Raw genomic sequence first — 16,997 nt, forward strand, 5'->3', positions numbered from 1 at the left:
TTGGATGAAGGACAGAGCCTTAGAGAATTAGAAATTGCCCAAGGTCATCCACCCCTCCTGGGTGGCCCAGCTGTCTTTGAAAGCAAGTCCAACAGGAAAGTGGCCAGCAGGACTGAGTGGTGATCCGGAGCTGTGCTACCCCAGGTGGAGTGCAGACTGCGGTCTGGGGCCTGGCCTCGGGCGTCGGGGTCTTCCACTGTGAATACTCCAGCTGCCTCACCCTCCCCGGGGTTTACATCATCCTCTTACTCAGAGATGAGTAGGTTTTGTTTCTTCCACCTCGCGGATCACAGGTGCTCCGGAGCTCTTTACAAAGGAGACGGTTGTTCCAGGATGCTGTCTGGGCCCGGACGCACCCTCGGGGTGTGAGCGATGCTATACCCAGAGGGGATGGGAAATGGCAACGCTTTAATCATCTGGGCGAGGTTCGGTCGGGAACCAGGAAAACTGGAGGTGGCCTGAGAGTTGCGGGATAAGAGGTCGCAAGAGGAGCCACAGGGGGTGAGCCTCTGTCCGGGTTCTCTCTGCTCTCCAACCACACACCAACCCTTCGGACACCCTTTCCCCTGAAAATAATCTGCGGACTGCGCCTCCTCTCCACTAGAGCGAGATCTAGCAAGCCAGTGGCTGGGCGTGCCCTCACCTGCCCCGCCGCGCGCTGGCCCTTGCAGAGCCACTGGGGGCAGCGCAGGGCGGAGACAGTGCACCCTGAGCACCGCGCCCGGTTGGGGGCGGGCGCCCAGTCTCCCCGGGAGGTCCCGGGGCAGCTTTGTCGGTGCACCCTAACTCCAGCGGTCGTCAGCGTAGAGGAGCAGCTGCAGCGACTGGGCGCCCTCCGTGCCCCACTTCTCGTGCTCTCTTTCCCAGCCTGGCCTGGATTGATCTCTGCCCCGGTCTCCAGGGGCGCAGCTCTCCTACAGTAAGTCTTCCAGGCCGGGCGCAGCAGGCTCCAGGAAAGCAGGTGGGTGCTCAGGGGCTGGCGGGGGAGGTAAACTGATGGGCACCGTTGCCTTCTGAGTCCCCTTTCTCCTTCCGTTCTGCAGCACCTTGCAGGGCTGTTGATTTGAAAATAATACTGTCAGAGTGTGAGCAACTTGTGGGCCCTGCGCTTCTAGCTTTGCAAATATAAATTTTCCGTCCAGCCATGAGTGCTGCCTTTAATGGGATGAAGGGCAGGTTCTGTCCACCCAAGATTTGCCCCAGGACATTGCAAGGTCGGCAAAAGACGGGCGGAGTAGCCGTTGGACACTGAGCACCGTCTGGTTTTCCAGGAGAAGCGTCAGGGACTATTTTCCCTGCCTTTTTATTTTTTTATTTTTATTTTTTAATTTTCTGTGAAAGGCGACCCAAACTTCACCCAGGAAACGCACGACTGCCGATGCGCTTTGCCTCTTTTTGGTCGCCTTCGATGCGTTTTCCTAGCTGAGGTTTGCTGCTCTCGCCAACAAGTAACAACTTGCTACAGACAAGGAGTTCACTCAAAAAGAAAAAAAAAAAAAAAACTAAAGAGCCGGAAGATGGGAAAGGAATGTGGAGAAACCAGATTGTCTAATTTTAGCCTCAAAGGGAATCACCAACGTTGTCTAAATGAGTGTTTGGATACCCAGGGGTTAGAAAAAAATAAAAGTCTTATATCTGATTTCCTGTGAAACAAGGAGCAAGGGGTCACGCTTTAAAAAAAAAAAAAAAAAAGTAAAATAAAAGATAAAAAAGACTTTATTTACAAAACATTTTAAACAACTAAACTTCAAATTATAGCATCTTAGAAATTGTTGAGTCTTAAAGTCAGACAGTTCCGATACCAAGTTATTGACTATGAAGAGGCTATTTTTATTTTCTCCTCCTTGGGAAAGATTTGTGTTCATAGAAATGGCTGTGGACCATTTAGTTCACATAGTTATAAGAGTTTTCTTTCATATTGGCATTACAACATTATCAAGGATGTTTCTCAATACGATGGATAAGAATTTGCAATTAGAAAGATCTGGATTTCCATCCATCTCCATGATCTAATAGTTACATGACAAAAAGCCTAATCTCTCTGAGCCCTAGTTTCCTCTTTTTTTAAATCTTTTTTCTAATGTTTTTTATAAATTTATTAATTATTTTTATATTTTATTCACTATGTCTCCTTATGACATACTAAATACATTTTCCCAGCATGAATGCATTGTATTCATTCCAGTCAATGATATTATCATACACATTATCATCAACAGATAATTTTCCATTTTTGTGTCTATTAAATGTTTTGCTTCTTTTTTCTTTACCCTGGTTCTCTCTTCCCATCTCCATTGCCCACCCCCTCCCACATTGTCTCCAGTATCCATCCATAACTGTTCTCCATACTTTTATACCTTTCAATCTTTCAGTTTCTACCATAGAGTGCAGACATTCAGGTATAATTAAGTGGGGCATATGTAATGTCTCTCTCATAGTCTGGCTTGCTTCACTTAACATCAAATCTTCCCTATTTGTCCACTTTCTGTCAAATGCCAGGATCCCATTGTTTTTTATGGCACAGTAGTATTCTGTAGTGTATATTTGCCACATTTTTTCAATCTATTCATCTGTTCATGGACATTTGGGTTAATTCCCTGTTTTTGCAATTGTGAATAAAGCTACAGTGAACAAGAATGTACAAGTGTTTTTCTGACTGAGTGTATTCTTATCCTTTGGGTTGATACCCAGGAGTGGTATTACTGAATCATATGGTGGTTCTATTGGTGGATTTTTGAAGAACCTCCATTGTTCTCCATAGTGGCCGTACTAATTTACATTCTCACCAACAGTGTAGGAGAATTCCTTTTTCACTGCAGCCTCACCAGCACTTATCACTTTTTTTTTCTTTTATCCTAGCCATTCTGACTGGGGTTAGGTGGTATCTCATTGTGGTTTTAATTTGCACCTCCCTTTTGATGAGGGATGTTGAGCATTTTTTCATATGCTTTTTTTTGTTCGTATCTCTTCCTTGGAGAGTTGCCTGTTCAGCTCATTTTCCCATCTTTTAATTTGATTGATTTTTTTTTTCAGATAAGCTGCTTGAGATCCCAAATAGAATTGCCAAGAGCTAACTTGAGGACAGTAGTAAAAGCATAGTACATCACCCAATCAAAACACCTGAGGCTAGAACCCTCCTGCCCCCATTGCCTAGTGCATAAGGGAGCTGGATCTTGTAAGGTGATCACAGTTTGATTTCCAGCCCTGGGGCTTGAAAAATATAATGGACCACCCAAAGACTGGATGGAGAAATGGAGAAAGGATTGCAGCATGACCACACCCCAAGGGAGGGTTGCATTCTCCCTCTCCCTCTTTCTGGCAAGGGCACGTGCCCTCTGGCAATTAATAATAATGATAATAAATGGCCCCCTCAGCTGATGATGACAGTGGGAGCAGGTAGGCCCAATGTAATCTTTATACTGTGAGCCCATGTAAGAGATCCCTACATGGGCCTCTGCATTCGGAAGCATATGCATTGCATCTTAGGAATCCTTCAGGTTGTAAAAGCATAAGCAGCTACTTCTGAGTTCTTAAATTTGATTCAGACACATAAAATCTGTCTTAAACCTGTTCAGATTTGCAGTGTTCAACATTTCTGTTTTATATATTTTGAGATTCTACTATGCTTACAAATGTGCATTTTCAAAAGAACACAAACTTAGTATTACACTGATTGCTTAATTATTGTTTATTATTTAAAGTAATGGGGACCAGACAGTGGTGCAGCAGTAAAACTTGATACCTGCAAGGCTGACCCATATGGGAAGGTTCTGTGTTCAAATCTGGAGACCTCCCTGAATATACTGGGTATGCATCAGTCCATGATCCAGGATGGATGATGAAATCAAGACCCTCTTGGAGGTGTCTGTTTGTCTCTATCTCACTCATGGAATGAATAAATTAAGAAATAACTTTAAAACATTTTTTAAAAATAATAATGTTCCTACAGATATCAGTGTAGTCCCTGATTTAATATAATTTGGGTAGGTTGGAGGAAAGAACTGAGCCCTGAAGTTAATTTTTCACTTAGTTCTTGTGACACTAAGGTGTGAGTGACAGGTAACATAGTGGTTGAGGTGCTAGATGTCCACATAGCAGACCGTGGTTCAAGACCCAGATCTGGCGGCTTGAAAATCACACCAAAAGAGTGTGCATGCATGCCCAAAAATCCCAAAAGGAGAGTGGTGGAGAGGGATTTGAGTTGTGACTATCCGTACTGGAGGTGTGTATGTTGGGGGGTAATTACTCAGTTTCCCTCTCACTGTCTCTGTCTCTCTCTGGTGAGTGCATATACCCTATTAAAAATAAAACTGACTAACTAAAGTGTGAGTCACACACCAGCATGAGCTGGAGTTTGTTCCGAGTACAGGTTCTCTCGTCTGTAATTTTTTTACTTGATTCTTTTGACTCTAAAGTGTGAGCCACAGGCCAACATAACCTGGAATTTGTTAGAAGTGCAGGTTCTCTGGTTCCACCCCAGGCCTACTGAATAGAACCTGCATTTTTAATAAATGTCCCAGGGGATTACTAGTGTGTGCTCCCAGGTAGAGAAGCCCTGAAGTACATTGGTGTTTCTCAAAAATGGGCCTTATGAAAATATGGGTTTCTCATAAGCTCTCCTTACATAGTAAAGTGAAAAAAACTCATTATAATCACTTAAACTACTTTTATTTTAAATATTGAAAATAGCCCACAGCTATACAGTTATTTATTTATGTTTAAAAGTAAGAGAGAGCTGGCATCTCAAGTTTTGTTTGAATACTACCAGTTTGGGATTCTGATTCTCCTTTTACCACCTGAAACATTTCAATTTTGATACTACTTAGCTTCTTCCCTCTCTGCTCCTTCAAAGTAGGGAAAACTGCAGGTGTGACATTCTTACCAATCTGTTTCCTGAGCTTTTTATGTCTGGCACTTGTATTTTTAAATCGTTTGCCAATGAGGTATCCAAAAACGTAATAGATGCATTTTATATCAATTTTTATATTATGCGAAAACAATAAGTAAGCCAAATAAGTGGCGATAATTACTGATGACCTTATTTCGTTTAAGGTGAAACAACACATTATAATCGCTGAAATAGAAATTGTTTTGCTGTATTATTTTTTGAGCTTTCATGCCAAGAAATATCAGTCTTTATAGAGGAATGTAATGATACATTTATATCAGAGATAGTGGAGCTAGTGAAAGCTTTAATAATGTCATTTTTAAGTGCCAACTTTACTGAGGTGTAATTTGCATACAACAAAATGCATTGAACTGTATATTTAAAATCTGTGTGTTTTGTTGCATGCAAATCATGCCTCAATAAAGTTTTTATTTTTTTTTATTTTTTATTTTTTTAGATTTTTGCTATAAGCCACATTTACTTGCCAGAGCAAGACAGAAAGAAAGAAAGAAAGAAATCATCTCCCTGGTACCAGCAGATAGCATAATGGCTATGTGGCTGGACTTTCATGTAGTCAACTGCAGTTCGAGTCCCAGACCCTGTGGCTTAAACTCACGCCAGGCTCATGTGTGTGTGTGCCCAAGATCCTGAGAAAAGAATGGAGGAGAAGGAATTCTGGCATGGCCATCCCCCGGGGGGGGGCGTGATTTCTCACTTTCTGTCTCTCTGTCTCTCTCTGTCTTTCTGGCAAGCACACATGCCCTATAGCAAAAATATTTCCAAATAAAAAAGAAATCACCCCTCTGGGAGGGATGACCATGCCACAATCCTCCTCCTCCATTCTCCTCTCGAGATTTTGGACATACACATACATGCACTTAGCCTGAGTTCCAAGCTGCTGGGTCCAGGACTCACACTGTGGTCAACCACATGGGAGTCCAACACCTTACACACTATACCACATGCTGCTCCATAAATAATTTTTAAAAAATATCATTGGGGATTGCCATCTTGATTGCCTATTTGAATAGTCAAGAGAAGGCTAAAAACGGTCAATAGAGAGGGAAAATGAAGATTGATACGTTGGGTGAACACAATTAATAGTCAAGTGGTCCTTGGAGTTGAATGGAAAGGTAATATAAATTTAGGTGGTTTGAAATCATTCTTATAAGGCTTTTTGTTTTTCAAGTTCAGATAGTGAACTTAATCTCTGGAAGCACTGAGAACACTACAGAGTTTTTTTTGTTCCAGTTTTCTTCTCACATTCTGATCTGTCTCCTTTTTATTCAGCAGACACCTGCCTTTGCCACAATGCTGTCATCCAGTGACTTTGCATCTGCTTCCTGGGAGCTGGTAGTCCACGTTGACCATCCCAATGAGCAAGTGCAAAAAGACATCAAGCTGAGAGTATCCGGAGACCTGCATGTTGGGGGTGTGATATTCCAGTTAGTGGAGCAGATCAGTAAGTTCCTCTCTCTGTGGTTCCTCTGTATCTGACACACTTTCCGGACTAGCGCCGTGAAAAGGCTGGCCTAGGCTATCTGATCAACCGTGGTTTTCTGATCATCCATCTCATGGTGGCCCCGCAAACAGGCTCCCTACCCTCAGGAAGAAGAGGAGAAATGAGGTCCCTGTAAGAGGACCTGAATCTAAACACTCCTGTAAAACTTGAGTCTTCAGCGATAAATGGGACCCATTCCATTGGTGAAATCTAAGGTGACTTTGAGTGTCATGTCATTAGACCAGTGTGCCAGTTCTCCAATTCTCTGTTAATACTTGATTGCTCAGTGAGCAAGTTAGCCTGGTGCTAATGGTTTTTTTGTTTTTTTGTTGTTGTTGTTGTTGAGGTTTGCGCTATAGAGCATGTGCGCTCACCAGACAGACAGAGACAGAGAGACAGAAAGCGAGAAATCACCCCCCAGGGGGGATTGTCACGCCGCAATACCTTTTCCATTCTCCTCTCGAGATTTTGGGCACGCACGCACACGCGCCCGGCATGAGTTTTAAGCCACCAGGTCCAGGACGCGAATCGCGGTCGACTATGTGGGAGTCCAACGACATAGCCATTACGCTAACTGCTGGTTCCCTGGTGTTAATGTCTTTTAACACTATACATCATTTGCTATTGCCCCTGTTTAAACACAGGAAAACAAGACTTCAGATCAGATTCTTCAGATCAGGAATCAACATTTTCAACCTAGACTTTAATAATGTTCTTTTTCCTTTGTATTTATTTTTACCTTCTATTTAAGGCTTTGTATGCTGGCTTTTCATTTATACTAGTGAAATAAATTCTTATTCTAGGTCTTTATTAAAGTAAAATATACACAGAAAAGTACACTTTTCATAAGGGTACAATTTAATGAATTTTCACAGTCATAAACCTACCACCCAGATCAAGAAATAGAACACTGAGCCAGCCAGTGGTGTGGTGTGGCTAGATCCCACATGGCCAACTACATCATTCAAATTCCAGACCCAGCAGCTTGAAAATCATGCTGGTTGCATGCACGTGCCCAAAAATCCCCAAAAAAAAAAGAATGGAGGAGAAGGTATTGCAACATGGCCGTCCCTCCTGAGGGGTGGTTTCTTACTTTATCTCACTTTCTCTGTCTCTGTCTCTCTTTCTAGTGAGTGCACACACTCTATAGCAAACCTATTTTTAAAAAGAAGAAGAAGAAGAAGAAATGGAACATTAGCTATTCCCCTACCCAGGCCCAGTAGGGGAACTTGACTCATCCCACACCACAGGAATAGTACTGCTTGGTTTTTGACTTTATATATGTGGAATTATATAGGATCTACTCTTACACGTCTACTTTGTGTCTGTGCGATTTACCCATATTGGTGCATATAGGTTTTGTTCATTTATTTTCACTGTTGTATAATATTCATTGTGTGCATATGTCACTATTTATTAGCCTCATAACAGACATCTGGGTTGTTTCCATTTGGGGACTCTTACAGATAGGGTTGCTATAATACATACCTTTTGGTGAGCATTTCTGTTGCATATATAGCTCAGAGAGCAAATGCTGAATCGTAGAGTTTTCCAAAACTACCAACTTCTGCTTCCACTAGCAACACTGAGAGAAAGGCTTTCTAACATGGAGAGCGAGACTATTTAAGCAAATGTAACAAGTAAGTAAAAATACTGATGGCTTTTAATTTAGCAAAATAAAAGATTGATTATTGATCCCAACGTTAATGAAGAGAAGATTCAGCTATAGCACCAACGTCAAGGAGGAGAAAGATTCAATATTGACACAGGATTGAGAGCGAACATGTCCAACTCTGGTTTCAACGTGCACACTTCAGAAAATGAGAATATGGTGGTCCTGATAAGTTGAACCGTACTGAGCTGACTGAAATCCCAGTTTTATTATACTTCTCTGTGAACTTTGGGGACTCTTGGTACTCCCTTATGATCCACGGGTCCAAGGATACATTTCTATAAGAGAAATAAAATTGGTTAAACACAGCCAAATGCTTCTGACCTTTGCAGAAAGGAAGAGAGCACACACAGAGATTTTAGAGAAGATAACTTCAGCCTTCATCACAAACAAGTGTCTTGTTTCTATTCTTCCCACAGTATTTAAACTTGATTTATTTAAGGGTCACACAGTTTTCTCTCTGCCTTGCCTTAGAGAATTTAGAGACAAACCAAGGATGAAGTCTTGAATTGTAAAAAGAGATAGGGAACTTGGGGGACCAGCAGATGGCGTAATGGCTACATCGCTGGACTCCCGTGTAGTTGACTACGGTTCAAGTCCCGGACCCAGTGGCTTAAACTCACACCAGGTGTGTGTGCATGAGTGCCCAAATCCCTAGAGGAGAATGGAGGAGAAGGGATTGCGACGTGGCCATCCCCCTGGGGGTGATTTCTCACTTTCTGTCTCTCTATCTCTCTCTGTCTTTCTGGCGAGCACACACACCCTATAGCAAAAACCTTAAAAAAGAGAGAGAGAGAGAGGGAACTGAAGATCTGTTGTTTCAGTTTTTGCACATATCAGATCGATTCTGAAATCAATCCTGCACCCTCTATGCTGGGCTCACTCTCACTTGACTTTATCATGTTTTCCATTTTTGCAGAAATACCCCAAGACTGGTCAGACTTTGCCCTTTGGTGGGAACAGAAGCATTGCTGGCTTCTGAAAACCCACTGGACCCTGGACAAATATGGCGTCCAGGCAGATGCAAAGCTTCTCTTCACCCCTCAGCATAAAATGCTTCGTCTGCGCCTGCCCAACCTGAAGACCGTGAGATTGCGTGTCAGCTTCTCGGCTGTGGTTTTCAAGGCTGTCAGTGATATCTGCAGAACTCTCAGTGAGTACCATGGAGGGCCCCTGCAGCCTTTAGACTCTTAGGAAAGGAAGACAGGAAAATGATGTGTGCTTTCTGCTGCTTCTAGCAGTGAATTAGAGAACACTCCTTTAGAAGCAAGCTCGCAAGCACACTTTTTTCCTTTTTTTTTTTTTCCTAAACGGCACGTGCACTCATCAGAGACAGAGAGAGAGGGAAAACGAGAAATCACCCTCTGGTGAGGGGATGACCATGCCTCAATCCCTTCTCCTCCATTCTCCTCTCAGGATTTTGGGCATGCTAGCACACACACTCAGCATGTGTTTAAAGCCACCATGTCCAGGACTCAAACCATGCAGTTGGCCATGCGGGGTTCATGCCAGGCATGTAGGTGTGCATGCCCAAAATCTCAAGAGGAGAATAGAGGAGAAGGGATTGTGGCACAACCATTTCCCCTGGGATGATTTCTCTCTCTCTCTCTCCCTCTCCCTCCCTCTCCCTCTCCCTCTCCCTCTCCCTCTCTTTGTCTCCAGCAAGCACACATGCCCTATAGCAAACAAAAAAAAAAAAAGTGGGGGAGAGGTACGGGCAGAATTGGACTGCAGAGAGTAAGAAGGACAGTAGCAACAGAGTTGGGAATGCCATTGTTGGGGGCTGGCATGACATTACTTAGGGTGAGGGCAGAAAGTGTTGCCTGGGCATCTCTGCATTCCAGATTCCCAAATGCGTGGAACCTTCCATTGCAGAATGGGAGTTCTGGTAGTAACCTTGATGCAAGTGGGCAAATGGCAAACCCAGGACACTTTATCTTCAGGAACGTTCTAGTGAGGATTTGGCCTGGAAGCACACATCATAGTTGAGGCTGCAGTAAGCTAGAGGTTTCAAAATAAACAGCAGCAGTCGGATGGTATCTTTACTATAGTTTTAAGGACCCAACTTGGTATTTCAAATCATTGCATTTTTTTATCTGATCATTTGAAACTAAGTCGAATTTAGCAGTTTGAGGGGTTTTCCCTAAAAGAACAAAAATGGCACAGATTTAGGGGTTGAAGATACAGGGTTTTGGCTTTGTTGTTTTGTTTTGCTTTTTTTTCTTTAAGTTTGCCAGAGTGTACATGCTCTTGCCAAAGAGAGACACAGAGGTCAAGAGAGAAAGCACCCCCCAAGGGCTATGGTCATGCCACACACACACATCTAGTGTGTTTCTCAAGCCACTGGGTCCAGGACTCAAACCACACAGTCACATGTGAGATCCAGCTCCATTAGTCACCCAGGCAGGGACCAGTCCTTATTTTCCTTTAGTTTTTAAACAAATACTTATTTAAGTTTACTTATTTTTTTTATTATTATTTTTATTTGCTACAGGGCATGTGCACTCACCAGAGAGAGAGAGAGAGGGAAAGTGGAAAAGAGAGCTGCCAGATCTGAGACTCGAACCACTGTTAGCCATGTGGGAGTCCAATGCCCCAACCATCATGCCACCTGCTGGCCCCCCTTACTTTGCTTTTCATACCTGTGCTGGAATTTCTGGTTCATCATCAGGTTTTGTGTATAAATTATGCGTTTGGAATGGCCACAGGAATGTGCTGCAATTTGGTAATTAGAGACTTAGGCTGACTTGCAGGTCAGTCCCAGCGTAAGTAGTGGCTACACTGAGGATATTGGGAAGATCTGATGGAATCAGCACCCTTACCTCCAGTTATCCAGAGCCTCTAACACACCCACATTCCTTGTCTTTCACCTGGGATTATAGGTACTCAGTGCAGTTAATGGTTTTCAGCAATTCTGGTCAAATAACAAATGTATCTGACTGAAGGGGAAATGACATTATCATAGTTTCAGTTCTCCAGAAGCAGGCCCTGAGATAAGGATTCAACTATAAATAGTTTAGTTGGGAGATGACCAGGAAAGAGGGAAAAAAAGCAAGAAAAAGAAAAAGAAAGAAAGATGCAATTTATTTATTTATGTCTCAAGAATTTCCTAAGAAACAGTTTCAAATACATAGTGACTGAGTCTTAGAAGTAATTTTCTCTTTTTTTTTTGAAGAGTTTTGCCTTTTCAAGAGTATGGGTTTGTTTTATTTTTTTAAGAATTATTTCTTTTATTTATTCATTCATTTTTATTTTATTTTATTTATTTTTAATTTGACCAGAGGGAGACAGAGAGAGAGAGAGAACACGTGAGAAAGGAAGCCACCAGGTCCAGGACTCAAACCATTGTTGGCCATGTGGAAGTGTCCAGCACCTTAACCACCATGCCACTTGCTGGTCCCAACTTTCTCTTTATTTTAAAGAAATAGTTGTTTTAATTTTATTTTTAGATATTAGAAGATCAGAAGAACTTTCCTTGTTAAAGCCTTCTGGTGACTATTTTAAGAAGAAAAAGAAAAAAGACAAAAATAATAAGGAGCCCTTAATTGAAGATATTCTAAACCTGGAGAGTTCTCCAACAATTTCAGGTTCACCAGGTAAGATCTCTGACAGATATTTTAACTTGTAAACATAGATTAAAACCCAAGAGAAAAATATACCTCTTCTCACAGCCCTAGGCAAAGGAGGAATGAAATGGCTGTTTTGATATAATGAAGAAAGTATATCCAATCTCTCTGTCTCTGTCTCTCTGACGAGTACACGTGCCCTATAGCAAAAATCTCCTTAAAAAATAAAATAAAATAACAGAAATTCATTTCAGGCTTTTTTCCAACAGTTATTCTTAATAAATCATTATTTTAACTGCATAACTTATGTTGTTGATGAATGCAAACTTTTAGTATGACTGGCTATGAATTTGGAATAAGAGCAGTATTGATAGAAAGGAGATAAGTTGAATGACTCAAATAAACTTCTCTCCTCCTGATTCTGTTCTCATATTAGCCTTTCCTGAATTCAGTTTTTCACAGGGTGTATAAGAAGGATAGGCAAAATGTCTGGAAAGGCATCATCCCTTTGTTTTCGTAGCAAAATAATCAACTTTGTAGTTTACTGCAACACTGAGGGCTTTCTTGCATGGAATATGTCAGAACAGAAAGGGTCATTATGATTTCTTTATGCAAATTACAGACAGATTATCAGCTTGCTGGATTCTTAAAATTGCCACTACTTAAAGGGCTGTCTGAAACTTACGTATGTGTATTTTGTGGGGATCTAAGTTTGCGAACTGTACTGAAACTTCTGCTGAAATTGAACTTTGACTTGTATTAGAAAAGAGCTCTCCAGCATTTGTCTATGTTGATTTTTTTAAAGTTTGTTTATTTCTATTCATGAGAGAGTGCATATGTACAATGAGAAAGAGAGCGCCCTCAATAAGGTCTCATGTAGCAGTCCCCTTCACTGACATTCTAGATCAGCAGGATCTTGGACACATGCATACCCAGTGTGTTTCACGTTGAGTGGGAACCCAAACCCATAGTTGGCCATGTGGCTTCCAGCACCGCACTTCCATACACTCCCACCTGCTCCACTGAGACTGGGCTTTGACTACGTTGATTTTTTGAAGTTTTGTTTTGTTTTGTTTTGTCTTGCTATAGAACACACGTGGTGCTCACCAGAGAGAGAGAGATCCTGGGGGAATGGCTGCACCACAATCTCCTCTCCTCCATTCTCCTCTTGAGATTTTGGGCACTTACACACACACTCCTGGAGTGATTTTCAAGCCACTGAGTCCAGGACTTGAACCTTACAGTCAGCCATGTGGGATCCAACATTTTAACTTCCTTGCCACCTGCTCGCCCAACTTTTAAAAGCTTTTATCTTTGAGCGCCTAAGTTTTTCTGGAACTGAATATATAAACAAAATCTTTACCTGTGTTTAATTTCCCTACTATCATGACTCATTAAATTTAATGGTACAAACATTCAAAGTCAAAAAAAAAATTTTTTTGGAGAGGTTTTTGCTATAGGGCACGTGCACTCGCCAGACAGACAGAGAGAGACATAGAGACAGAAAACAAGAAATCACCCCCCAGGGAGGATGGCCACGCCACAATCCCTTCTCTTCCATTCCCCTCTTGGGATTTTGGGCACGCACGCACACGCGCCTGGCGTGAGTTTTAAGCCACCGGGTCCAGGACACGAACCGCGGTCGACTATGTGGGAGTCCAGTGACATAGCCATTACGCTAACTCCTGGTCCCTTCTAAAGTCAAATTTTATTGGGAATAGCAGATGGCATAATGGTTACATTGCTGGACTTCCACATAGTCGACCACAGTTCAAGTCCCAGACCTAGCAGCTTAAAACTCACTGGGCACATGTGCATGCATGCCCCAAATCCCAAGAGGATAATGGAGGAGAAGGTACTGCAGCGTGGCCATTACCCCAGAGAGTGATTTCTCACTTTCTGTCTCTCTGTCTCTCCAGTGCATACACGTGCCCTACAGCAAAATCTCTCTTAAAAATAAATAAATAAAATCAAAATTTCTTTTAGCATAAGTAATGTTAGTACTTCTTTTTGTAAAAAATTCGTTCTCTGGGAAACCAGCAGTTAGCGGCGTAATGGCTATGTTGCTGAACTCCCACGTAGTCGACCGCAGTTCGCGTCCCAGACCCGGTGGCTTAAAACTCACGCCGGGCGCGTGTGCGTGCGTGCCCAAGATCCCAAGAGGAGAATGGAGGAGAAGGGATTGCGGCGTGACCATCCCCCCTGGGAGGTGATTTCTCGCTTTCTGTCTCTCTGTCTCTCTCTGTCTGTCTGGTGAGCGCGCGCCCTATAGTGATAAACCTCTCCAAAAAAAAAAAAAGAATTCGCTCTCTGAATCTCATCTCACAGTGCATCTCCCCTTGCCTTGCAGTAAGCCCTGGCTTGTACAGTAAAACCATGACTCCTATATACGACCCCATTAATGGCACACCCGCATCATCCACCATGACTTGGTTCACTGACAGCCCTTTGACGGAACAAAACTGCAGCATCCTCGCATTCAGCCAGCCCCCGCCATTGCCAGAAACACTTGCTGACATGTACCAGCCTCGGTCTGTGGTTGATAAAGCCAAGCTGAATGCAGGGTAAGGACTTGGCTCATTTTGCTTCTCTCTGAACAGGTGCTGACAGTCAGAGACATGGCGGGAGTGTCTCTTTTTTGTTTTTAACTTTTGCCAGAGAGTATGCATATTCACCAGAGAAAGAGACAGCGGGCAAGGAATGAGAAAGCCCCAATAAGGAATAGTCCTATCATTGCAGAAAGTTCTAGAGAATAAGGTAGAGCTAGCTAAAGTTCTAGAGAATAAGGTAGACCATTGCTGTGGTGAGGTAGCGTGGACTGTCAAAGGTATAAATCCTCATGCTGGCTCCACCGAGAAACCTGTAACACTGAAAGGATCATCTGATTTCCCTGAGATTCGGGCTCTTCATCTGTAAAACTAAAATGATAACTTCCCTGCCTCCTTCACTGAATTACTTTATAGTGTCAATAAGGGGACCAGCAGATGGCATGATAGCTACGTTGCTCGACTCCCATGTAGTCAATCACGGTTCAAGTCCCAGACCCGGTGGCTTAAACTCACACCAGGCACGTGTGCCCAAGATCCCAAGAGGAGAATGTAGGAGAAGGGATTGCGGGATGGCCATCCCCCACCCCGGGGAGGGGGGGGTCTCGCTTTCTGTCTCTGTCTCTTTCTGGCGAGCACATGTGCCCTATAGCAAAAACCTCTCCTAAATAAATTAAGTGTCTATGAGAAAAAAATAACTAAATAAAAATATATACTGGGGGGACCAGCAGTTAGCATAATGGCTATGCCGCCTAACTCCCATGTAGCCCACCGTGGCTCGAGTCCCAGACCCGGTGGCTTAAACTCACGTCAGGCGCGTGTGCATGTGTGCCCAAGATCCAGAGAGAATGGAGGAGAAGGGATTGTAGTGTGGTCATCCCCCCAGGGGATGATTTCTCACTTTCTATCTCTCTGTCTCTCTTTCTGTCTTTCTGGCGAGTGCACACGCCCTATAGCAAAAACCTCTCCAAAAAAAAGAGATTAAATTGGGACAGTCATGACACATTTTTTCATAGAAAAAATATATTTTATATATATATAATATAAATTATATGTTATATATGTTATTACATGCTTACTGATTTTGCTTATATTACTCTATGTTCATAGATATATAGACATCCACATACATACATGAAGGTTCTTCTAAAAGTTCATGGAAAATGCATGTTGTGAAAAAATATACATAGATTTCCATTTTTTTGGCACCAAAATACACTTTGTACTTTAATTCCATTTTCCACAAACTTTTTGAAGTCTTCTTGTGTGCATGTGTGTACATGTGTATAGCCTAATAATAATAATATATATCAATGTAAAAACATTGCTTAAGATTTATTTTATTTATTATTACTTAATTTGACCAGAGAGAGAGGGAAAGTGAGAAGGCAAGCCACCAGGTTCAGGACTCAAACCGCCGTCAGCCAGGTGGAAGTCCAGCACTCCAACCACCACACTACCTGCTGACCCCTAAACTGACTGACTTTTTAAACTCACCGTTATCTTCCAGCTGGCTAGATTCCTCGCGCTCTCTTATGGAACAAGGCATCCAAGAAGATGAGCAACTGCTGCTTCGGTTTAAATACTACTCTTTTTTTGACTTGAATCCTAAAGTAAGATCCTTTTTCTCTTTTTTTTTTTTTTTTTTTTTAACGTAGATGTATGGTAGTGTAAAATTGAGTCATTGGTAATCTTAATCAAAATTAGGATTCCTGTGTGTGGCCTTCCTTTTAGCTGAGCTATGCGGGTTAGATGACTCCATGTACACCGGGCTCTGCCTTGTCATCTCGGGGTTTCTAGTGCGCGTGGTCAGCTGCCCCCGTGGAAGCAGGAGTCTCCAAGGCTCTTGGCGCCCCACACAGTGTACACCACTGCCCTGCACTCGAAGTGAGGAGGGAGCAAGGAGAAGCTCACAGAGTTAGAGTCCTTAATGCTAGGAAGGAAAGGAGTTATCAGAGACAGGGGTTAAGGGCAGGTTCTCGTGAACAAGCCAGGGCCACCTACCTGGTGGTGCACGCAAGACTTCCTACTGCTATGCCTAACAAGCCTTCTATGCTGAGAAAGAGGGATCATCTATGTGAATAAAGATCCAACTGGTTACCACCTCCATTTTCAGTGGGGTTTCAGAGCACCGCAGGTCTACCTCCTGAGTGTGTGAGGACAACTCACGAGGCGTGAGATCTGTCCTTTGGTCTTCTGCCCCTTCCTTGTTCCCTGCAGGTTAGCCGCGTTGTAGAGTGGTGAGTCAGCAGTTAAATGGCCCAGCAGATTAATGGCTAGGCAGCCAGTCATCTGAGTACACAGGGTGACTCCGTTGCCTTGTTCCCCCCAAATTTATGCTTGTTGTTCTTTTCCACTTACTTCTGGGCATTTGTTTGAGCTGCTTGCTTACATCAGCTTTTCAGTACAGACCTCCTCCTGCTCTACCAGGATCTCTTGGCTCTGTCTTCTTGGTCCTAATGTGAAGTCTGGTCTTTGGTGGTCTGCAGCTTCCCTGACATCTTCTTCCAAATAAACCCTATTCCTTGTCATTTCAACAGTTTAGACCCACATTAATACCCATGGACCTGGCTTGTATCCAGGGTGCATAACTGCTACTGAATCATAAGCTAAAGGGAACCAGCAGTTAGCATAATGGCTATGTCGCTGGACTCCCACATCGTCGACTGCGGTTCACGTCCCGGACCCAGTGGCTTAAAAAAACTCACACCGGGCGCGTGTGCGTGCGTGCCCAAGATCCTGAGAGGAGAATGGAGGAGAAGGGATTGCGGCGTGACCATCCCCCCTGGGGGGTGATTTCTTGCTTTCTGTCTCTATGTCTCTG

At 43.0% G+C, this 16,997-nt stretch overlaps 1 protein-coding gene across 3 annotated transcripts in view; it reads left to right on the plus strand.

Moving 5' to 3' along the window:
* The first annotated feature begins 759 nt into the window (after positions 1-759).
* FERMT1 (FERM domain containing kindlin 1) overlaps positions 760-16,997 on the plus strand; it is a 46,790-nt gene continuing 30,552 nt past the window's right edge. For 2 of the 3 annotated variants that reach the window (XM_006162826.3, XM_006162827.3), the window contains exons 1-6: positions 760-961; positions 6,179-6,350; positions 8,981-9,214; positions 11,511-11,657; positions 13,978-14,191; positions 15,684-15,786. In XM_006162826.3, coding sequence (XP_006162888.1) covers positions 6,200-6,350; positions 8,981-9,214; positions 11,511-11,657; positions 13,978-14,191; positions 15,684-15,786 — 849 coding nt within the window. In that variant the 5' untranslated portion in view covers positions 760-961; positions 6,179-6,199. The remainder of the gene's footprint in view (positions 962-6,178; positions 6,351-8,980; positions 9,215-11,510; positions 11,658-13,977; positions 14,192-15,683; positions 15,787-16,997) is intronic. The other variant, XM_027766083.1, reaches the window with a different exon arrangement.

Source organism: Tupaia chinensis, unplaced genomic scaffold, assembly GCF_000334495.1.
Source record: "Tupaia chinensis unplaced genomic scaffold, TupChi_1.0 Scaffold140845_1, whole genome shotgun sequence".
Taxonomy (NCBI): domain Eukaryota; kingdom Metazoa; phylum Chordata; class Mammalia; order Scandentia; family Tupaiidae; genus Tupaia; species Tupaia belangeri.